General features: G+C 42.2%; 1 protein-coding gene across 1 annotated transcript in view; it reads right to left on the minus strand.

Annotated features, from left to right (window-relative positions):
* Positions 1-14: 14 nt before the first annotated feature.
* Positions 15-24,876, minus strand: part of lrrc75bb (leucine rich repeat containing 75Bb) — a 47,083-nt gene continuing 22,221 nt past the window's right edge. Inside the window, exon 4 of the mRNA XM_053852340.1 lies at positions 15-4,301. Within this exon, the coding sequence (XP_053708315.1) occupies positions 3,701-4,301 (601 nt within the window). The 3' untranslated portion in view covers positions 15-3,700. The remainder of the gene's footprint in view (positions 4,302-24,876) is intronic.

A 24,876-nucleotide genomic window follows, 5' to 3' on the forward strand; every position in this document is an offset into this window, starting at 1 on the left:
GGCAAACACCCCTGTCACATGAAAATACGATCCATAAAGACAGAAGTCAATCCAGGAACGAGTCTATCTTGGCAGTGTTTGGAATAATGGGGGATTCACCAAAGATTCATCCAAGAAGAAGATATGTATTTTAGGATGCAGTTGAGTCATTAACTTTTTAATGTCATAGCGACTCATAAAAAACAAAAATATTGGGTTCAGGAGAGAGTCGTCCTTAAAGTGCAAATGAGTAAACATTTCATTCCAGCGATGAAAGGTATTAATTTACTCCACTTCCACACACACACTTTAATTACACTCACATACACACACAACTATGGATGCAAAAATATCTTCACCAATAGTACAAAAACAAGACGTCACCACCAACGGTCGGCAGAGAAGTTTGTATTGAACCGTTTTGTCTCTCTGTCGAGCCAAATGACCAACGAACTTAATGAAACGTTATTGAGTTTCTCTTTTCCATGCACCTGTATAATATGACACACATCAGCCCCTCCTTTCTGAGAGTCTATGGTCCATAAGTAGTAGGTGTCATGTTGGAATAGGTTCAGCCGACAGCCTGATGAATGGGAGGCAGATGAGGAGCAGCCCATCACAGGAGCACAACACTCTTTGAAGATGAAATGAATTTAAAGATGAAGAATTTTAAACTTCCACAACACATACAATAAAGCAGTACTCTGGACTAGTTTTACAGAAGGACATGAGACCCTACATAATACTATTGGTGAATCAAAACGGATTGACATAAGTAGTAATCCACTCTTCCCTTGTGCGCGTTTGACGTGTGTGCGACGCTGTGTCCGGAAATTACTTCCTAACAAAAATAAAACATACGTCATCAATGGAAGGTAAAATAAAAGGTGCAGTTAAAACTGGGAGCAATTCTATTGTCTAATATTAGTTTTTTGTGGGAACCACTACATTTGGCAAGATATAAGTTAAATCTACACACATTTCTGGCTGGTCTATTCACAGCATTACTCCAGCCCCTTTCACAGAAGGTAAAACTTGCGACAATCTTTAATAATACAACACAATTGTGTTCATGAAACTGTGTTGTGGAATGCAGAGCAACATGTTGCAACAAAGTACAGTTAACAGCAGTGACTTTCATGTCAGTAACATTTAGTCAAACAATTCCACAACATGGCTGTGCAACACAAACTGTTGGCAGTAATGTTCACATGCCTTCCGACATAAAACACCATGTTTGTTCACATGATGGCAATATATCAAATTTCAACGCAAGAGTCACCTCAGAAGAAACATGATCTCATCAGAGCAGGATGTAAATCAGAAGAAACCCAGAAGAATCCCCTGAAGAAGATTCATTATCTTCTGCTGGTAGGACCTTTCACTTAGTTAAGATGTTATTTTGTGTGTTGCTCTGTCAAGCAGTTGTCCTCATGTCTCACACTTTCCTTTTTGTTCATCTTATATGCTTCTTGATTCAAACACTTGACATTTGTTTGACTCAGTTTACCACCTCCAGTAGTCATCCTTCATACAGCAACATTTGTACCTTACCATATATTCCTTTTGGTCCCCAACTACATATCAAACAAACAGGTTTCAATATTCCCACTTCTGACATCACATGGAGAGTGCACAAAACCGTTCCGTCTTGTTTCTCACTAGCAAACATTGGGGCGCTTGGGCACTTTGACCTCACACAGCTGTCCTCAACATCCAAATGTGAGCATCACAGTCCTCAAAGTTGAACGTCACCGTGTCTTACATACAAGGTTTCCTTCCTTGGGTTTTTCCTGAGGATAAACAGACTACGCATCCCACTTCTGTCCCCATTTGTCACTGAGCGGTGAATGCGAGAGCTGACTGCAGGGAAGTGCAGCCCTTTGAGAACCGGTTTGAGCCTAAATAATTGAACTTTCTTGTCCACCTAATTTACTACGTCTACATTCACCTTTGCATTTTACTTTTTGTACTTCAAATTTATGTGATGCTTCAAACTGCAGCAAATAAACTTCAACAAGTTATTTTTCATGACAGAGAGCAACAGACATTGCTGGCTCTCAGCAAGTGCTGCTCGTAGGAGGCGTTTACGACGTGTCAACTGCAATGGGAACTTCATGACCTGACAAAAGATATGACGCGCAGGTCTGCTCAAGCTGTTGTGTGTCTGATATTGTGAAGACACATCACCAGGTCAGACACAAGGCCTACAAATACTGCAACAGGCCTTAAAAACTATAGCGAATAACTGTCAGAAAAAAAAACAGATTTCTCAAACTTCATTAAGACCGATTTCTGAGTTAGAAGTGAGTGTCCTGTGGCCTAGCTATCGCTGTAACAAATTCATTTTGAAGTAGCAACTCCAACAGGATGATGGAACAATAATGTCACTGTGTTTACATCGTGTGATAGCATCACTCACTAGTTTATTTTGGGTGATGAAAAAGTAAACCCAGACACAAGTTTTGCCCTGATTTCAACCTAACAGCAGCATAGCTGTCCAAAACTGTGCCTAACACCAAAGTAAGGTTATTATCCAACGTCCATGGCCGTTTTTTTTGTTTGACAATTTGGACAAGAAACATTAATACTGAATCCTTTTCAATTCTATTCCATGATAAACAATAAATGACACCACAATGAAAAAAGTTAGTGACGTCATCCCTCCGTGATCAGTGGTTGTGCTCTCCTCGTGGAAACAATGGCAATGGAGTAAAGACGACAATAGCTGTTTATGCTGCCTGCTGATTATGCTTCTCTTAAAGATGAAGCCATGCTAGTACACGTCGCCGATACAGTGAAGCTGCAAAAGGCTTTTCTTCAGGTGCTGAAACATTTTCTCCCTTCTCAGTTGACATCTACTTCCTTTACTTTCTTTTGCATTGCTGTTTGTCTCTTGGGCAAGTAGCCAAAAATAATGAGAAACTTCAAAATAACATTGAACTAAATATTCTTTTTCCATACATATTTCCTGACATAAAAGAAGAATCTTGATGACGATAATATGACTTTAATATTGAGCTCCAGAGGTGTAGGCAGTAACGCTTGGAGCCCCCTGCCAGCGCTTTGATCCACAGAGAATATTGTTTTACTGTGTGCCTTTTACATGACATTTGAGAGCTGCTGGGCTGAATCCTCAACAGGATCATTCATAACCAGCAGACGACTGAATTGGGCTGGCCTTATTTGGGGAGGAAAACTAGGTCTTGGGCTCACCATCTGTGACTGAAGAATCCCTATCAGTGCGTGTGGGCGCATGTGTGCCACCCATTCCTCACAGAGCTACAACAAATCCCTGCAGGAAAACAATAGAAGCTTTGTCACATTAAACTGACATTATTTACTAAAATATTATTTTCTCCAGAGAGTGTATCTTTTGGGGTAAATGTGTTGGGCTCAACAGCGGCTCACACACCCATGTGCAAGGCACTTAACCCCCAGATGAATCTCTGGTAAATTCTATTTGATGGAAAAGTTTCTAAAGGACATAACCTGAGGCAAGTTGCCTGCAAAGATAAAGATCAATCAGTGGTGGGGCTGTTGTGTAACTGCAGCAGCATCACAGGAGTAGGAGCCTCCAGAGGGACACCAGACTGTAAACACAGATATTTTCAGAAAGACCCAGGTCACACTTCCATGCTGACACCTGGGAGGCCAGACTGGATGAGGTGAACACTGACACGCTGGAATTGAAGGATTCAGAAGAGACACCTCTGGCAGATCACCTCCCACAGAAGTGCAGCGGGACATTTTTCGACACATTTACTTCTCCGAATCCCCACGCCTGCAGCTCGAGTCTATCATCCTCATCTCTGTCTTCTTCTTCCTCTTCTTCATACACACTGGGCTCCTCCACTGACGTCTCGATATTCGGGTTGTAACCTCTAAAAGTCTGGACCTCGCTATACTCATAGATGGTTGGAAGGCTGCTCTGTAAACCGAAGCGCCGCCGCAGAGCGACGAGCAGCGGCTGGGGAACGGTGAAGATATCCACGTTGTTGCCCAGGTCGATCCAAGCTAAGCACGGGAACTTCTTCGGATCCTTCACCGCGTCGGTCAAATCTTTCAGGACGGACGCTGACAAGCGGTTTCCGTTGATGGCCAGGATGGTGAGCTTCGGAAGGCGCCCGAGGTGCGGCAGCAGCAGGCGCAAGCTCTCGTCCTGCAGCTCGGTGAAGCTCAGGTCCACGGTGGTCACGGTGGTGGTGTCGGTGCTGTTTTGCAGGTACAGGGAGACCCGGTGCACGTCTCGCCCGGACAGCGGGATGCCCGACAAGTTGACAACGTCTCCAGAGAGCTTTTTCTTCAGAGTGGTTTTGAGACTGGAGGGAAGACGTAGAAAGAACAAAATGAGATGACAATCTTTTTATGCTTTCAACCTCAAGATTTGGTTGTAAGTTCGTAGTAATGGAAAAGAATGTCCTGGGTTGGTAGAGCACAGCAGGTGTGTCATGCAAGGGGCCATATTTCAGACCAAGCTGTGGGCGGAACTAATTCACGTTTATTGAACGGTATATAAATGTCATATATAGGAGAAAAGTAGTTAGAGAATCTGACACTAGTGTCCCATTTAATCAGTGAAGGAACAATGCTTCATGTAACTCAAAATACATCACTTGAACATGCAACTTTGTAGGTGCGCGTACCGCTTTAAGACTATCACGAGACCGATGAACTAGCCGTGTCGACTCAGCAAAAACGCGTCAGACTGTGTTAATAAGGTTCGTTGTGAATGTCTTTGTTATTTACAGTACTTAATTATGGAGCAGCTACAGAGGGAACACAAGTTTTCTAGGACCATTTTGATCACTGACATTTTGAATAATGTATTTATTTCAATCTCTTTGTTTTACCGAGTTTGTCTCAGATTTTGGACTTTTCCATTCCAATTAATTCCAGGTGACTCTTAGTTCACTATTCACATTATTTCTAGCAAGAAACGCAACAGACTTAATTTAGAACATTTCTTCTTTTTTTTTAAATAAAAAAATGTCCAAAAACTGCTCAAGCATCCTCATTCACATCGTTTTTCACTTAGATTTTCACATTATGACACATGTTCACATCGTTTAAAGATATGGAATAATACAATATGAATGCAAAGACTTAAATGATATTATTGTATACACAATTCAGTGCCAATTCAGTCTGTCAAGTAGGTTGACGAGTGGGATTTTTAATGTCCAGCAGGTGTCAGCATTCAGTGACGCAGTATCAGCACAGTGTGTCATTGTGTCTAAACGCTTTATGATGCCTCATTTACCCAGCACTAACATTGACATGCTTAGTGTTCTATAGCTTAGCACTGAACCTTGATGCCAAGCTCACTACCAACACCAAACACTCAGTCGAGCCCCTAAATCCACACCCCTTCTCCACCATCATCATCAGCCATTTAGGAAACTCAACACCAAGTATAGAATTGTGTTTTGGGAAACAGAAATTGCGATGGGAGATTGAGGTCTGAATGAGGCCAGTGAATTATAGACAAAAGTCTATTTCCTTTTACTATTTTAACATTTATGAACTTAAAAAGAACCATGATGACACAGACAAGTTCTTCTTCTGTTCTACAAAACATTTACAATACACAAAAACAACACAACCAAAACTCACACCTAGTACACAAAACTAAAGAATCAGTGTCTCCTGGTTAGATGCATCAGATCAACTGACCTTCACCGTTAATTGAATTTACAAGTCACTAGAGAAAGTCTTCCAGTCCAATAAAGGGAACTGCTGGACAGGCACAAACAAAAACAGCAGACACCAGAAGAAAGTTCTGAGTTCAGCAATCGATGACATAAATAGAAAATTTGCATATAAATGTGTTTCGGCTGGAGTTGACTGAGGAACAAATTCCGTCTCCTGAGATGAACTTCAGGCAGCGAGCCATCTTTCCTGTATTACAAATGATGGATCGTTAAGAGCTGAACTTGGAGATTAATGTTGCAATTGAGTTTTGGTTTGACGTCGCAGCTGAGCGCTGGGAGGATAGAAATGGAACAGAAAGATAATGCCGCGTTCAACTCAAAGAAGCACCCATGGTTAATACTTCGACACGCCTTAAAATGTTCAGCTTGTGATGTTTGTTGTCTTATCTATCTATCTATCTGTCTGTTTCTATCTATCTATCAATCTATCTATCTACCGATCTATCTGTCTATCTGTCTATCAATCTATCTATCGATCTATCTGTCTATCTATCTATCTATCTATCTCGCTCTATCTATCTTCTGTCTCTGTCTGTCAGTCCGTCTGTCCGTCCGTCCGTCCGTCCGCCCGTCTGTATATCTATCTATCGATAATGAAATCTGAAGGACCGGCTCAGGAAAGAGTCAAAAACTTATGTATTTAATTTGAGAGGCTTTTTGAAATTCAGACGTTTCCATTAATAAGTTCTTATTGCGCTACTCAGATTGGGTGGATTTCAAATGGCAGTGACTCTATTTATCTATCTATATCTCACTATATATCAATCTAGCTACATATTTTAGCTCGATACTTGGGCGCCAATTTGATTTATGTCGCGATTCTGCTTTATTAATTTAAAAATAAATAACAACACATACACGTCATGATTTCCCTCAGTCATTTGATCTAAGTGGTAATGGTGGTTGTATTTCTGCACTTATATTTGTATTGATATTTATGTGTATAGTGCACTCTTTCTGGATATACAAAGCAGTTTACGTGCAAGAACAGGTTCTGACAGTTTTAGGGGCTAAATTGCCTATGTGCAGATGCAGCAGGAGAAAGACGCTGAGGGAGCTGGATTCAATAACCAATATCCAACTTTCCCCGCAGTTTTACATCGCATAGATGGTGTTATTCCAGTATATACAATCCTCCAGAGCTATACTGAGCAGCGGTTAGCAGAGAGCGCTAACATGTTAGCACAGCATTGCCAATTCTAAAACTCTCTGAAAAGACGCTTTTGTCAGGCCACACTTCCCATTTGTCTCACCTTTCTAGCCAAGTGACTTAATGCGTGCAAATATGTATATGTTTATATGTTTGCCAGATGCAAATAGCAGCTAAGTGACTCTAGCAATGAGTTACTGTGCTGTGGTGCAGGTTTTTCAACAATATTTGTGGACACACCTTCTAACCATGAAGCGTCAACGAGACAGCAGAGTCGTCAAACTGTGACCACAGTTGGTGTGAGTCCCGGATTAGAGTTAGATCATGGAGTAGTGGTGGACTTGAACTTGACCTGTCTAAAGACGTATGACATGCTGTTAATGATCTGAAGTGTTGGTGTTCAGAACACTTTTTCTGCTCCTTTGATGTTGCTAATAAGTTAGCAGCATGCGTTCCAGTTGAACGATTGAAGTGACTGCCATCGCACATGAAAAATACAAAGTTTCCCTTTTGATCAGAGCTACGTATACCGCACGTCTCTTGTGAACAACCTGTCAGTGGTCTCTCCTCGGCATTAATGATGTGTACCAGAACAAGCTCACAGCCAAGGTGACCGTCTCCGGCTTTCCTTTACGTTCGTTTGCACAAAAGAAGCGATAATGAGACATCTGAAGGACCGGCTCAGGAAAGAGTAAAAACTTTTGTATTTCATTTGACAGGCTTCTTGAAATTCAGCCGTTTCCATGAACGAGTTCTTATTGCGCTGTTCGGATTTGGCGATGGAAATCCAGCCGGTGACTAGAATAAAAGTTTGTTTTGTTTGATCCTTCCTTACATGTGAGAAGTCGATATCATGTGTTTCTGAACCGATGCAGGTCTTGATCAAATCACACAGGTCAGGGTGCCAGTAAAGACAAACATCATTACTTGTCATTCTGACATTTAATGTGTGATGTCAAACCCAAGTCTTTCAGACTGGAGAGCGACTGGCGGGACTCCACAGAGCAGGTGGCTATCTTCTCAGCAAGCTACCAAACATGCTTCCTGAAGCTTTGATTTGAGATTCACCAGATCTGGTGAAAGTTCTCACACCGGACTGTGAAGCGGTTTGCAGATGAAAACAATGATATACATCATTGGGAACACAAAACCAGCACACCATTCAGTCGCCTTCTCACAATGGAGTTAGTCAAGTCGCTGCTCTGGTTCTTCTGAGCGACTGAGATCCAAGCAGTCAAGTATGAAAAGAGACAATTCCTCTCTCAGTCCTGGACCTTAAAATAAAAACCAAAGGTGAAACCATCTTAAAGAAAAGAACGTACAAGGATTATCACACCTGTCAGGTTGGATTATCAAATCCTCCAGTGCTTCTGCTGCTCTGGAGAACTCTCAATCTGAGTGTGCTTTCAAGGAATCTGTTAAATCCTGCAGGAATCGCTACCAAGCTGGTGAATTCCTTTTTCTACAGCAGCTGCATTTGACGTCCACTTAATGAATGAGTTTTTGCCTTAAAATAAAGAGTAAATATCAACGAGGTGGAGAGTTAGGCTCTCTGAATCCTTCCCTAAGACACAGCGAGGATTATCCCCATACCGTTCTGGTCTGTCTGAGAGACACATAAACCGGCGCACCGTGCACTTTGCATCTGTCAGCCTCTCTGCTCAGAAAATAACAAGATCTGAAGCAAACAGCAGCAGCAATTCACAGCATTATTGATTCTCACAGTCTGCAATTCATATTAATTTCATTTCTTTAGTCTCCTTTCATTGTGGTCTGTTCATATGTGACGGTGTCTTCTAGCCTCTCGTAAGTTTGACACTTTCACAACAGATTTTCATAATTTCAATCCACATTAAAAGATGAACTTAATCGCACAGTTCCCTTCAGCAATTAAGACAGATATTAGCGGTTTTGCAAATGTCAGAATTTATCAGTCAGCAGAGCTTGTTTTTAATTTGAAATAAAATAGATCTTTTACAGCTAATCGTCCATGAGCTGTAAACTCAAAGTGAGTTGTTCAAATAATGCAAGAATCTGACGGGAGTTTATATACACTATATTAGGGTTGATAAAAAAAAAAGTTAATTAGATAATTTGTTATTAATTAATCAATTAATCTCACTTTAATGGTATAAGAATATTTGCCACAGAAGCCACATTTTTAAATTTGAATGAATCTGGTATATTACTGAATCAAATGATGGACCCATACATACATTTAAACAACACAATATTGTTTACTTTGCATCAGTTTGACAATAGCACAATAAACCATGATAGTGTCTATATTGAAGTTTTTATATCACCTTATTTAAACTGAAGCTCTTTTAATGTCTTGAAAATATTTGTATAAGAATTTCAATTACATTCAGAGTAGTGGAAACCCTGACCATTGTGTAGTGAAAAACATCCCTGAACCAAAGCAAACAGATGCTTTGGTTCAGGGATTCCTCCAAGTTTGTTGTTGTTGTTATCATCCTCGCTGCCACGTGTCTTGTGCATCAGTGTGATCAGTGGACCAGGAACTCCTGCACTGACAAAGGTTCCCTGTTGTCTGGAGAGCACACTGTTACATTAAATTACATTTTTGTTGTAATTAATCAATCGTGGCAATACTGTAATATTGCAAAATGCTTCTTTTGACAACAAACATGTTATTAGTAGTTACTGTAGATATGAACTCTGTTGTCTACAGAGTGTTTACATGGTGAGGAAGCTGCCATCGCTGCTCAAGGTTCAGACTCCGGACTCTGTTTGCAAAAGCGGTCAGATTTACACAGTCCCTTTGCTATTTGCAAACACTGCATTTTACTAAGAAGTTTGGTTGAGTCAGTCGGAGCTGTCAAGCGGCTCTGTCGGCCAGCATCATCAGATAGGTGAGAAAACTTATGTCAATCGAAGATGAAAAGGCATTGAACTCAACAAGTCAGTTGGTCCTCCCCTGCGTTTGCTTTGAAAGCCTCAGCAGAGCGACATCATCAGCCATGGAGGAGGAACTGTCCCGCCTGCAAACTCAAAGCCCTTGTCTTAGTTCCAGAATTTGTGATGTTTCTGTCATTTGTGCTTCTCCTTCACGCACAAAAAAATTCAAGGTAAAAATAAAATACAATTTAAGACTTCCAATTTCTCTTTGTCACTGTCTTGCAGCTCATTGTGCACTTCTGAAACATGTTGCAGTGGAGCTTATATATTCCGCAGGCTTCCTCTCTCGCCCTGTCGCCAGGTTGTTGACATCCTCAGATCATGTTTTCCTGGGCCGGTCTGTCAGACTTGTTTCTTTATTAAAATTGACAAAAAGCACAGCTGCCGTCTGCACTGAGGTCCACACTCGCCCTCATTACGCATCACAGCATCTGATTTCTTGTTATTGTAAAGAACCTGACTGTATTTATAGCTGCGACGCCTGCTTCTCACCCGAGTCTGTGTGGGCACCGCTCCTTGTGTTTGTGGAACTCTTCTGTGAGATGAAACTCTGGCAGGGGAGGTGCTGTCACTGAGTGGGTGGTAGAGGGAAAGGGTGGGCTCTCATGTGCTTTTAATGAGACAGAGAAAAGTCGTCTTCAGACTTCCTTCCAAATGAACTGTCTCCCGGCTGCGTGGGCACAGATCCACCTACGGGCTGCTCGTCTGGCTGGAGGCCCATGGGCTTCGCGAGCAGTCAACACCGCGGACCGAGACATAACAACAAAAACAACAAAACGCAGCATCTCGCTCTCCCTGATGAGGCGCGGTGTACGAGCACGCAGACAGGACTTCAAAGGCTCATCTACACTCCATTAGCACAATGCAAAACAAGAGCAACCTCCGCATCGCAACAGCGGCGTGGCTCTATCGGCGTCCTCAGGAGCAACTCATACAACCACGCAGGAATCTAATAAGAGTCGACTCTCATGTGTCAGACTATCGGCTGCTCGATTGTGCTTCATGCAGACTGTCTAATTGCTTTTCACAGCCTTCTTTCCTCGGGGATATTGTTAACTTTTACACACCGAGCCAGGGTCCCTGCTCATCTATAGTCATTTAAAACCCCCGGAGGAAGGAACTCAAACATCTGCAGCTTGTGATATTGAAATTAGGTATCAGTGGAGGGACTGGACTGATGGAGGATGGCAATAACCAGGGCATCTGGGCTAAAGGTGGGCAAAGTGAGGCACTGTCTCTGACTGAGACTGAACAGAGTGAGTCGACCTGGATGTTTGATGTTTTGATCCAATAATTCACACAGTTAATTATTGTTATGAATGGTTTTCTGCCACACGAAGAGCAGAGTTGAGGAGCAGATGCAGGTTCGATCCGTTTGTTGTGTACTTTGCACAATTGCAGCGATGTTGAATTTCACATGAAGTCGGTGATTCTGTGTTTTCTGTGTGTGTGTGCAGATCGATTGGGGTACCAGTTGCCATTCATTCATTAAGTAAGAGTTTGCAACATTTTTGTTTGTCTTTTTTGCATATTCAATTTATTTGTACACTATCATCTTCGTTTTGACGGTGCTCACAGCATAAAACCTTATTACCCATTGAACCCTATGTCTTTATAGCTATTACAATACATACTCGGCAACCAGAAAGAGATTTTTCTTCCTCTGAGGTGAGAGGTGGGGGAGCACCACAAATTTGGTGGAAGTTTGAAACTGCAAAAGCGGAAACATTTAAAATTTTATTTTGTGAAAACATTGTCCGGTAACTCAAAACAATGTTTGAATGTACCTCAAGACGTTGCTTGGTTAATTGATACTTAATTGTGTTATCTTTTTGCGTCTTCTTCTTCTTCTTCTCTCAGCTTCTGAGGTGGCCACAGCGGATCATCGTCCTCCATCTCACCCTGTCCTCTGCTTCCTCTTCTCTCAAACCTACAAACCTCATGTCCTCCTTCACCACCTCCATCAATCTCCTCTTTGGCCTTCCTCTCCACCTTCTGCCTGGCAGTTCCAACCTCAACATCTTCATCTACCAATGTACTGGCTCTCTCTCCTCTGTACATGTCCAAACCATCTGACTTTGTCTCCTAAACACCTGAGCACATGTGCTGTCCCTCTGATCTACTGCTTCCTGATCCTATCCATCCTGCTCACTCCCAGAGAGAAGCTCAGCATCTTCATCTCTGCTACCTCCAGCTCTGCCTCCTGTCTTTTCCTCAGTGCCACTGTTTCCAAACCATACAACATTGCTGGCCTCACCACCCTTTTGGACACTTTCTCTTTCATCCTTGCCGACAGCCTTTTGTCACACATCACACCTGACACTTTTCTCCAGTTATTCCATCCTGCCTACACCCGCTTCTTCACCTCTTTCTCACACTCTCCATTGCCTTGGACAGTTGAGCCTCAGTACTTCAAATCCCCCAGTCTCCAGTTGCTGTAAATAAAAGGACACTTATTGATGAAAACCTGGACTGTTTATTTTTGTCGGATTTGCTGCCGTATTTCACACCAGCACACTTTCTGCCTGCGCTTTCATCTCAACTCTACACGTAACAAGTACGATCAGACAGTGAGACAACACTGATGCATCCACAAGGTACAAAGTATTAATTTAAGTTAGAAACCTTTGGTGAAACGATGGCTGTCACAGTTAGAGCTACAACACCGGGTCTATATGCATTATCATATAATATTTTTGCTTCTCTGACTTCGGGAAAAGCAAACATCCCATTTAAAGGTCATGACAGTGACATTCACTCTCCTAAATATCACACAGTTCCAAATGCAAGACACAGTTTAAGTAAGTGTTCTGTCATGTATTTGGAGTAGAAGACGTGTCTTCCTAATGGAGGTTTAAAATGCAGCACAAATTCAAATGGAAAAATTAGTGAAATGACTTCAACCAAAACAAACGTTTAAAAAGGCAAGACTTGGCAGATTAGAATGAGATCAGCCATCTTTCTAATACTGTTTACTTCCAGTGTGAGTTCAACACCCCGCAGCTAATTTGGTAGAAAACCGCCGCGCTCATCACTGGAGTCGTCCCTGCGCGGCTGGTTTTCCGGAAGGTAGGTGCTTATCATGCTCATTAGCCTTCAGCTTTACTTCACTAACATGGCCATCAGTGCGTTGCTTGTTCAAGACGTGGTGCAAGCTCCACCTGAGTGAGAGAAGGTGTTTGCACGAGGGCTGCTCCCATCAGGGTTTTTGCTGCCGATCACCGATACTGTTCACATGGACTGACAATGTCTTTGTCATCAAAATTATGAGACCTTCTGTGTCCATGATGTGAAAACATGAACCATGAAATCATTTTAATTCAGACACATTTTAATATACCTCTTCAAGAAGGCAAAAAAATATACAATACAGTCAGGACAACTGAAATACATTTAATTTGATGTGAGACGTTGCAGTTTGGTGAGTCTCTTGAGACTTTGCTATGTCCGTGAAATATTTACGTGCTGTAGCGGGACTCTGAGACAGAGGGCACTGCATATATGAAAGTTTCCACTCAGTAACTCAAAACAACTTTTGAATGTACCTCAAGACGTTGCTTGGTTGGATACTTAATTGTGTTTTTTTTTTTTTTGCTTCTCCTTCTACTTCTTCTTCCAGCTTCTCCTTTCAGAGGTGGCCACAGCAGATCATCTTCCTCCATCTCACCCCGTCCTCTGCTTCCTCTTCTCTCAAACCTACAAACCTCATGTCCTCCTTCACCACCTCCATCAATCTCCTCTTTGGCCTTCCTCTCCACCTTCTGCCTGGCAGTTCCAACCTCAACATCTTCCTCCCAAAATGATGAGACCTTCTGTGTCCATGATGTGAAAACATGAACCATTAAATCATTTTAATTCAGACACATTTTAATATCACTCTTTAAGAGGGAAAAAAATAGCCAATACAGTCAAAAGGACAACTGAAAAACATTTGTTATTTGTTATTTGATGTGAGACGTCGCAGTTTGGTGAGTCTCTTGAGACTTTGCTATGTCTGTGAAATATTTACATACTGTTGCGGGACTCTGAGACAGAGGGCACTGCATTTATGAAAGTTTCCACTCGGGACTTTTTCAAAAGTTTCAGATTGAGGTTGGCTGACGAACGCTGCACCCGACTCCAAAAGGGAGTTTAATTGAATTTATGGAATTACTCTCTATTAATTATTCTACATTTAACGGCAACAAATGGAAATGCAGTTTGAAACTGCAAAAGCGGAAACATTTAAAATTTTATTTTGTGAAAACATTGTCCGGTAACTCAAAACAATGTTTGAATGTACCTCAAGACGTTGCTTGGTTAATTGATACTTAATTGTGTTATCTTTTTGCGTCTTCTTCTTCTTCTTCTCTCAGCTTCTGAGGTGGCCACAGCGGATCATCGTCCTCCATCTCACCCTGTCCTCTGCTTCCTCTTCTCTCAAACCTACAAACCTCATGTCCTCCTTCACCACCTCCATCAATCTCCTCTTTGGCCTTCCTCTCCACCTTCTGCCTGGCAGTTCCAACCTCAACATCTTCCTACCAATGTACTGGCTCTCTCTCCTCTGTACATGTCCAAACCATCTGACTTTGTGTCCTAAACACCTGAGCACATGTGCTGTCCCTCTGATCTACTGCTTCCTGATCCTATCCATCCTGCTCACTCCCAGAGAGAAGCTCAGCATCTTCATCTCTGCTACCTCCAGCTCTGCCTCCTGTCTTTTCCTCAGGGACTTTTTCAAAAGTTTCAGATTGAGGTTGGCTGACGAACGCTGCACCCGACTCCAAAAGGGAGTTTAATTGAATTTATGGAATTACTCTCTATTAATTATTCTACATTTAACGGCAACAAATGGAAATCAGAACATCACAATGAATTTCTCCAGGAAATATATTTCCTGGTACTGGCATCCCCCTATATTCCCTGAAATGTGGTATGTCCCAGCCCCACTGCGACAGGACAATAGAGGTCATTATGTGATTTGTGTGATTATCCATACCTTAAGCTCGTTCAAATCAACGTTCTCTGCACCATTGTGCAGGTTAGTTAAACAGCTGACGTGGAGGGATACAAAACTTTGGGGGCGAACATCGTCTTTACCAAGAAGAAGGGGGGCAAACAAACTGATGAAACTGTGGCAGTTTGCAAGCAGGTAACTTAGCGAGTCAAGAAGTTATGGCACGACTCAAGCAAGCTGTGCTGGACAGCAGTTTCAATCTCTCAGTTATGTAGGTGTGACACATTGCATCAATTCATGTTGATGGCTGAATACTGTGATACCTATCTTGTTGCGAACTGAATATTGTGTATCGTATCATGAGATTAGTGTATTGCTACAGCCACAGTCCAAAGACTGTCTCCCATTTCTCCCCCTAACACTAGCACTTGGTTCTGAGCGCCCTCCACTATGAAGCGCCCTCCGACGACCAAGTGAAGAGTGACGTCCCTAAGAATTGGGACAACACTTCATGACGTCACGCGTAAAGACGATGTGTCATCGGCTGCCGTGCTGTGTTTTGTTTCCTGCATATCCAGCGTTGGAGACGTTTTGGAAATGCCATCGCCAACGTTGTTGCAACCTCTTGCATCGGCGCTGATCGGTGATTGGTTTGGTGAACCAACGGCAAAGAAATGGGCGGAGCCTCTGTTGCTGTGATAGATCTTTTAGAGGTATGAGGATGCTAGCATTGTTGTTTGTTAAGAAGAAATAAAAACATACTGTTGTACAACATGTTGTATTATTCATGTTGTCGGACACGGTCGACCATTTTGTTCGCTAACGTGTGATACCAGAGAAAGTCAACAAATGGAAGAGTAGTCCTGGCTACTAAAATGTCCCTGTTGTCCTGTCCAACATTGTTTATAAATAAAGTACTTTGGTAACCTGGAAATCTATCCACATCTCAGTTTGAAGGGATCATTTCAAGTGGTGAGCGGCGTCTGCCCTCGGTCTTAGGAGTATTGGGACACACTACACTGACACGTGACGTGCAAAACCCAGTGTTAGGGCCAAAAACGAGTGTTAGAAATGGAACACAGCCCAAGTTTCCGCAGCAGCGGTGGTTTCAAACTTTTAGTAAAATTAATTTTGACCGTCTTGGGAACCATGGGGATGAATGCCAACATGAGCTCCAGGCAGCCATGAATTGACACGTCTGAGTGAAACATAAAGCAACATGTCAATCAATAAAAATGTTCCCCTCTCCACCTCTTGTGTCTTTTACATGTGCACCACATTACTCCCAGATGCTGGGCAACACTAGTGGATAACCAGTGGAGATCCATGTGTACATGCAGGGTTTAGGACTGACAAGTGGGAGCTGGTAGGCAACGTCGCTACCGTGTTGTGCAGTGCAGGACATTTCAGGAGGACAGTGACTGTCAGCCTCTTTGATCATGTTAAAGCGTTTCATAATTCTGAAGTTTCACAATAACGGAAGTGTGTGGCCGCATTTCATGGCTTTTCTCTGGGCACTCTGATTTCCTCCAACAGTCCAAAAACATACAGAGGTGTACTGGTGAGTCAAAATTGTTGAATTTGATCAGTTCAAGTCTGACCACTCTGTTAGCCTTGCACTAGCATATTTCTCCTGAATATCTAGGCAAACTCCGGCAGACACTGGCGTGTCTTTTAAATAAAGTATCAATCACAAACTCTCTATGCCAACCTCATTAAGAACTGTGTCAGTGATTTTCTTTCGGATAAATGATTCATGGTCATCTGTCGAAAGTGCTAAGAACCCGGTGCCTGCAGGACACAATTTAAAAATGTAAACACTGCAAACAAACTCCATCTGCATTTTAAACCGGGAGACGCACAGCGACACAGTTTCTATCATTTTCCTGCTGAGCCAGCAGAGAGCCATTTCAGTGGAATGAAATTTAAAGCACTTGAGAAACGCTGGATGTGTACGGCGCTCTTCTGACCCGAGGGATTGATCAGATCAATGTCTGCTTCATCAACCCTTTGGTCTTGACTTGTTTATTCCTGCCATCGATCGGACTGCTTTTGCCTTCTGGCGTCCGGATAATACATGCGCAGGAGTCCAGCAGTGGGAGTCGGACAGAATGGGATGCCTCGTCCTTAAAAGGGGTGTGCCGAGGTTATTAAACTTCTTCTGTTCAGCCTCCAGGCTTGTAGCATCAGATTCTAATGTCTACATCTCCTTTCTAATCTGGGAATTCATTCACCTGTTATTTTTATCAAAGTATCGCCAGACTTTTGAATAAAAAATTAATTTTTTTGACCCATTATTGATTGGAAGCTTCTTTATTAAGAGGATTTCCAGGAACTTTATCACGTCTGCTGTCCAAATGTGTAACGCAAAGAGTAGCAGGTGGATTTCTTCAGATGATGATAATGCTATGTTCACAAAGAAGCCATTAACTCAGCTGTACCACGCTCTCTGTCTGTATTGGCAGGGATTTTAAGGGCTACTCGAATTTGCGGCGAAAATCTGCTGGCATTCGACAAAATATCCTATACTGTAGTTGTGTGGATGCCAAGCAACACAAACTGATCCATAAATGAACAAGTTGAAGACATTAGTTTTCTTTGATAATTTAACTTGAAAATGTTTCAATAATCCATTCTTTTCTTCAAATATCTGCAATTTCTTTCAACTGAAGCGTAAACACAATTTACAATAATATCTGCCGTGAGAGCAACCGAGCGTGACAGGATTTAACCAGTCTAGTTGTCACAGTTGTGCAGAAATTATGCCAGAATAACACAACTGGGGACGACAACCCTTGTCCTCCAAGCTCCAGGTAAACATTTCCCCAAAGCTCATTTGGATATGGGTTAAATTTCAACGAAAAATGATGAACTTATCAATATTGCGATTGCAATTAAATGTGCGATTATTTTTCAAGGTCCTCTTCTCATGTATTTTACAGCAAACACAACGAATAAATCAATCTGTATTATAATAAACCATATGTGATTCAGTATATATAATTGTTCTTCCTTATATGCTATTCTTATGTTAAGATAAAGGCAAATGAAGCATGAATTAAAATGAAAGATGGTTTATTTGTCTACTTCAGTTTCAACTGTAGACTTACTAAACTGATAAATCACACAAACTAAAGTGCATATTACAACAATAATGCAAAGCAATATGTGGTTTTACCACTCTAACACGTCCAACTCTTCATGTAAACGTAAATTGCACTTTTTAAGCACTGTCTGAACATAAACAGCCCATAATTAGTAATAAAAAAAAAGCCGATTGGACAATAGACGTCACGTGACTACCGGGAACGTGCATGGAGTAACAGGCACGTATTGCCGCCACTTCTACGAGTGCGCATCAGTTTTATTTACAGGTGCGAGAAGAGGTGCAAAAGGGTGCACCCGCATACAAGAGCTCGTGTTTAGCCACTTGTATCTGTGCACTTAGAAAATGAAGGCAAAATTACTTTTCGTGTTTGTATGAATGTAAATCTTCTTTTTACACGCACGTGCCACGGGGTTTACGGATGCAAATGTGCAGTTACGCGTATGTGCCTCTGACCCATGGATACGAGTCTTGTGTTACGGGTATGTGCCACTTTTGCACCCATTTTACCTTCATAGGCTAAAACCGTAATTTACAGCTCAATGGCTAAAGCTCACCGTTGCGCTGCGCCACCAACGTGAAAGTCACGTGACCAGTCAAATCTAAGCCTTAAGGTTAGAAAATCACGCTTTATCATACTGCGATATAATCGCAAATGCAAATAATCGTTCAGCCCTATTGCGATCTGAATATCGTGTATCGTATCATGAGAGTAGTGTATTGCTACAGCCACAGTCCAAAGACTGTCTCCCATTTCCATCCTCAATAAGACATGTGGTACAGTCAAATTTTTTGGGCTGCAACTCACGATTGTCGACTAATCTATTCATTATTTTTTCGATGAGTCCACTAATCATGATTACCTTTGTTTGGACCTATTTTGAGTTTCTGTTGAACCTAAAGTTGCTTAAATCATCTCACTGTGATACTCAGACACCATACATATTAAACAAGTATATTAAAATAATGACACATAATCCAGGAACATGTATTAACCCTGTGAAGCACAGACCATGAAACAGGTGACAGAGAGCTCCAGTTTTTTATTGGTCCTTGAGAAGAATTTAAAATCATCAATATTCATACATGTATCTCATATAAAATATCCACATCAAAAGGTCTTATTTGAATAATAATCTAAAACGATGTGTTCAGTGTAACTCCCTAATTCAGTTCTGGTTATTATTAGGAGGAGGAGAGAAACCGAGGACACTTCAACACATCTACAACTTACAACAAGTTAGCTCCGTGCTAACCCACATGCTAGCTGTTAGCTCGAGGGTGAGTGGCGTCACAGACCAAACACGGAACACTCTTTCATCATTCTACCATGGTGTCAAAGGGGTTTGCTCATCCTTGAGACACGTTATCTTCACAAACAAAACAAAGCCACACTTTTGAACACTATGACCTGTCGCCGCTCAAACTCCTCCATGACTGTGACTGAGGCGGTCAGTTAGAGGAGGTGACGCGGAGCCTGGGGCGTGCAGCGACGGCAGCGTGTTGAGAGTCCGACCTCAGTCAGGAACCAATTAAAGGCACAGAAATTAACATATGTTAATCATTCTAGAGAATGTGATATTTTCTGCTTCTCAGTAACAACCAGTTCTCGATGCCCACCCTGCGGCCCGTGTGTGTTCACGCCAACAGCAACATGACGCATCAAGGCACAGTATTTTCACGTCGCAGAATTTTTGTTGCCGACATTATTGATGGCGTCAACTAATCGTTACAGCCGTACAAATTTTACACACCACCATTGCATGTAACGCAAACACAGGCCAACAAAGAGACAGTTCACGGAGACACCAGAGCTCGACACATGCAGGCCTAAGCCACGCAGCCTCCATGACCAGCAGCATCCACTACACTCTCCACAGCCCACCAGTCACTTGATTGACATGCTGCACAGAACTACCAGTCGCAGGTAGAAAACAAACATATTTTTATCCCTGCTACTTGAGGTGGAGAGTAGCTCAACTGTCTGCATGGTCAGAAGGTGCTGATAAAGAAGCGTGCTCATTATAGTAAAGTGACTCACAGGGAAGTGATGCTATGAGCCAACCACTGCAAACCAAATGCAGTGCGTCCTCGATCAACAGTACATTTCCTCCAGACCACTCAGCCTGATGACTGAACCACAATAAATCACAACAGTTTAGCAATGAAGCAGGCAGCGTCACCAACAGATCTGACAGAGCAACTAAACGGCATCAGTGTCTGGACTGTGGCACAGCAAATATTAGGGACTGCAACCTTTTCCCAGAATACTTTCACATTTAAAAGGCACCACAAACAGCTGCTCTGTGATGTTTCATTTGAATTAAGGTGCTGGAACCAGACATGATTTTCCCATAAACGTACAGTTGGCAATGACTTGGAAAATATGCGTGACAACTCGGTGACTGAGTTATTTATCTGTCTGTATGTCACCAAATGAACTTCAGTGTATTTATGTTTTTTGTTGATCTTTTACTATATGGTGAATATTATAACGCCTTGATCCAAGCACCTAGGGCAGTGGTGAGCAGTTAAATTTCCTAAAGGGTCACATTACAAACTGTGACTGTTGTGAGGGGCCATCATGCGAAAAGACAATGAGTCTGAAACGTGATGGAAAAAAAATCAAGGACGAAATGAACCATTAAATATTCAATGGAAGCAAGGACATGGCAGTGTAAATATGGCATGAAACCTATACAAAATGTTTTCATGCATCTTATTACGTAAACCATAATACAACTATGGACCAAGCATCTAAGATAAAAAGGCAATTTATTTCAAAATATATTTAGAATTTTCTTTTAATAAAATTTTGAGGAAAATGCTCATTGGTAAACGAAAAGAAGAAACAAAAATTTAGTGATGAGTGTGTTGTATTTACTGTTGAACCAGTATTGGCTAAAACGGAAACAGGATAAAAAATGCCGACTTATCAGTTGTATAATTTTTTGTTTATTTTTTTGTTTGAGGCCACAAAAACACAGGAAAAGGGCCGCATGTGGCCCCCTGGGCCGCACATTGCCCAGGTCTGTCGAAGTGGAATATAAGTGACGTAGAAACCAGATAGTTCTTTTTTAATTTTTCTATACATTTCAAGCCCTTTCCTAATAGACACCTTTCCCACGCTCTCCCATTCTTGAACATCTTGAGGAGTTTCACTGACTTCGTCTTGCTGTGGAGCTCAGCTTCATTGCCACAACCTGTTTCAGATGCAGAATGTTGACCTGGACTCTGAATATCGTGGGATGCTGAAATCGGCGAGGCATTGATGCTAAATCGCTGAGCCAATCAGAGAGGATACTGACTGCTGCATCGGCTAATTCTGTCAACAGAATGAATGTCCTACTTGGATTCATTTCAAGTTGAAGGAAAAGACAAAATTGACATTTTCTTCCACTGATCTTTGTCTGTGGTACAGCAACAACAGTTGCTTCATATCAGAGAAAACTGCAGTAGGACAGCAGATGACAGTGCTTCCACAGAGGGTTTGGGAGTGATGTGCATTAATGCCACGGCACACTCCAGCCATGAAATCAACACAGACGTGATGGGATGAGACAAAGTGGGTGACAATGAAATGCAGAGACAGAACATGCAGAAACACACTTGGCATTATGTAACTGTAAGCCATGTTGGAGAACTCCCTTTTGCTGTGAAACTCCCACCCAGCTCATCTTGAGGTGCTTCTGAGAAGCTGCTGAACCACCTTTCTCATGTTTAGAAACTAATCTTTTTCATGACTAGAACCAATCACCATTAGTTCTTCTCTAGTAATGACTACCTCTCGCCGTAGACTGGAGAGGGAGCTAGTGATCTCTAGTGCTTCAGTCTAGCAGGATTTCAGGTTGCACCACAGGAAGTCCTTAATTATTCATGGGCCAGGATGGTACATCTTTATTCCTCTGTTAAAAGTGCAGTCTAAATGATGAACTGAAACTCTGCTCATATAGAAGAAAAACCATGAGTTAATGACGATTCTATACCTTCTGTCCTCACGCCTCTGGGGCTAGAGGACAGAAGCGAGAGGTCAGAGGCAGGAGCTGTGGGCTCCAAGCGTTTGTGACACACAAGTCACATGACATGCATTTCATCCGCACATGCTGGAGACAGTGCGATTCAATACAACCAGATGAGCTGTGACACGCAGTATACAATACCACAATGAGGTGGCTTTTCAGAGATGAATCAAAACGGTTGAAGTAAATAATAATAATTCATATGCTTTGGTCTGAAACATATACAACGGAACATATAACAATGACTTTGCACCTCAAGCAACAAAACCCCGATGACCTCTCTAGTCAGCTATGATGTCGCATCAAGGTCACATCAGTGGGACCCTGACAGATCTGCTTTCAGGCGGCGCTGAGGGGGACGTAAAGAGACTCTCACTCCATCAAACATTCAAGTAGATTTCTTTCTTCTAATTGTTGTTGCAGCCCACTTACTGAGCGCTGAGATCTTGGTAATATTATTCAACCTCCTCTGGCTGTGACCCTGAGTATAAAAAAAGAATCACTTGAAAAAAAAAACCATTTCATGTTGTTTTTAATTAGTCAACAGTGGTATTTTACAAGTATAATTCCATTCATTGCCATACTGTCTATCATGTGACACCCAACACTGCAATAGTGAACCTCCTAGTTCAGCTCTCCCGCTACACTCTTTCTCTATGCTTCCCAAAATCTCGAGTCTGAGCATTTATAGTGAAACATGGAGGTGGAAAAGTGACTCTCTTAGATGGCAAGGATGGATTCAGGGGGTGGGCTGGAGGTCCGGGAAAAGCTTCCGTTGCTCCATCCTACTACGTGGCTAGACCTTTGGGTTATCTTGAGCAGTTAAATAAGTTGAAATACACATGTGCTTGTCTTGATGCCTGAACTCAAATACATCCCAGATGCAAGCTCTCGCCTTGCCTTTCTCTGCTTGCACTGTTGGGTCCCAGAGTCACTCAGACTGTTGCATGTTGACACATTAGGTTACCACTCAAACACATTGCATAAATTGACAGACTGAGTTTGGGGTGATGCTGTTTTCGCTGGGTTATTAGGTAAACGTGGCACCTCACATGATCATGCGCTTTCATCGTGGTGTTTTCTGGGAAACTGCAGAGCCACATAATGGGCTATATAGGCCAGGTGACATCTACATGATGTGTGGAGCACTAATCACACGCTGGAGTTGTCTCAAAACCCAAGTGAAGTTGGTGTGAGACCAGCTTTCACTAGTCACTCTGGGCTTTGTGTATGAAGAGAAAGTGCCACCTTCAGTTTGCACCTCAGAGCCCAATGAGTAGGTGGAGTTTACAGGATTCAACGACCCTCCCTAAAGAAAAGGGGGGGTCACTGTAAGTGTGCTGGAACTGTGCTGGGAAAATTGAACTGCTCCTACTGTAAGTCAACTACATTGGATGGATTGTAAAACATGGGACAGAGAATGTGTTGGCATAAAATGGGCGTAGTTTTCTTTTAACTTGTTTCTTAAAACTAAGTGAACTGACTTTTAACACCCCTCCCACCCTGGCCAGCTAGGAAATATATGTGACTGTTTATAAAAAAGCATGGAAGACTGCGGTCCATAGAACAATATATTAGTATAAGTTGTTCAAAGTTTTACATATAAATTCGGCAATGATTTGATGAAAGTTACTTCCATCGTAGCAGCGTGATGTCAGGGTCGAATATCTAAACTCCTCTTATCGACTCTCCCCCACAGTTAATGACACCCGCCCAAACATCTGTCTCAACCACGAGTCACTGCGCTCACAAGTCAGCATGACCTGCAAAATACTGAGTAATTGGCTCAGCACTGCCAGCTTACTGGATGAATATATTCATATTCTTGAGTAACACCGAAGACAAATGGCACAGAAACAGCTCTGCCGCTCTCAGAAAAGAAGAGTGATTTACGTTGTATTAATATTCGTAAGTGTATCGTGCGTCTGTAAAAGCTGCTGCGTGAACATTGCATCACTTACAGCCCTGCAGGAACTCATGAAATAGCTTTTGCAATCTGAGTCCAATCTCTGGGGGAAGTGCTGGAAGAGCAGCTTTAGAACGATAAAAAATATGAGCATGATTAATCTGAAATTCAATACCAATTACAATAACATTAGAAACTTCAGTGGGGATGCAGCAATGCTGTTCTTCCCAGAGCGCTGGCACATCCTGCTGCAGGGAAATATGAAATTGCCTAGATAATATTTTAAGCGTGACACATCTGCTCTGCACTTCGTGATGTGTCAAGTCCGAACCAGCGAGAGATAATCCAAGGCACTGAGATTTATGAGCAGATGCTCGCTATTTGATGCCACTTCATTTCAGACTCTTGTGTCATAAAAGCTGCAAGACATTTCCGTATTGAGAAGAATAAAATGAAAAAAATGTCACTGTCATATTTTATAAGCCAGGTTTTCTTCCAGGCTTGAATATTAGAAATCATCTTACGCATCATTTTTTTCGGGCCACTCAGGATGAGATACGAGAAAACATGAGTCTTAATCAGCAACCTTTCAGGGAATCCACCCCTTCCTTTCGCTCTCAGTCTGACAGTGATTCCCCAGAGCCGCAGCTCAAACTGCAGAAGCTCTGTGTGTGGCAACTGTTGAGCAAAATGGACTCTCACAAGAAAGGAGGACAATCCCAACGGAGATTGGAGGAGGGGAGAATCAATGCGGGAAGAGATACTGAAATTGGAGAAATGCTGGTGCCACGAAGGAGAAGAAAGACGATCCATGTCTGTTTAAGCAACTGTTAAATATTCATGGGACGCACCTGAGGGGAGAGTATTGAAAAGCAGCTTGAACACAGTTCACAAAGAGACCTTGTCCATTTCCATTGTTCATCTGTCAAAAGCAACACATTCTCATTCCCAAGACGTCAAATAGCAAATATTTTGAAGTGGACCTTTGTGTCCTACATTGACAGTAGAGTCGCATTTCTGGTGGCATGGCGATAGGTGTCAATGGAGTAAGATGTTTCCACTGCAATGTGATGTTCAAAAGGAGGTAATTGAGGTCGCGTCTGGAGAGGTGGCGATCAAGAGTACATGTCACCACTATGTT

Source organism: Synchiropus splendidus, chromosome 1 (genome assembly GCF_027744825.2).
Source record: "Synchiropus splendidus isolate RoL2022-P1 chromosome 1, RoL_Sspl_1.0, whole genome shotgun sequence".
NCBI classification, from domain to species: Eukaryota; Metazoa; Chordata; class Actinopteri; order Syngnathiformes; family Callionymidae; genus Synchiropus; species Synchiropus splendidus.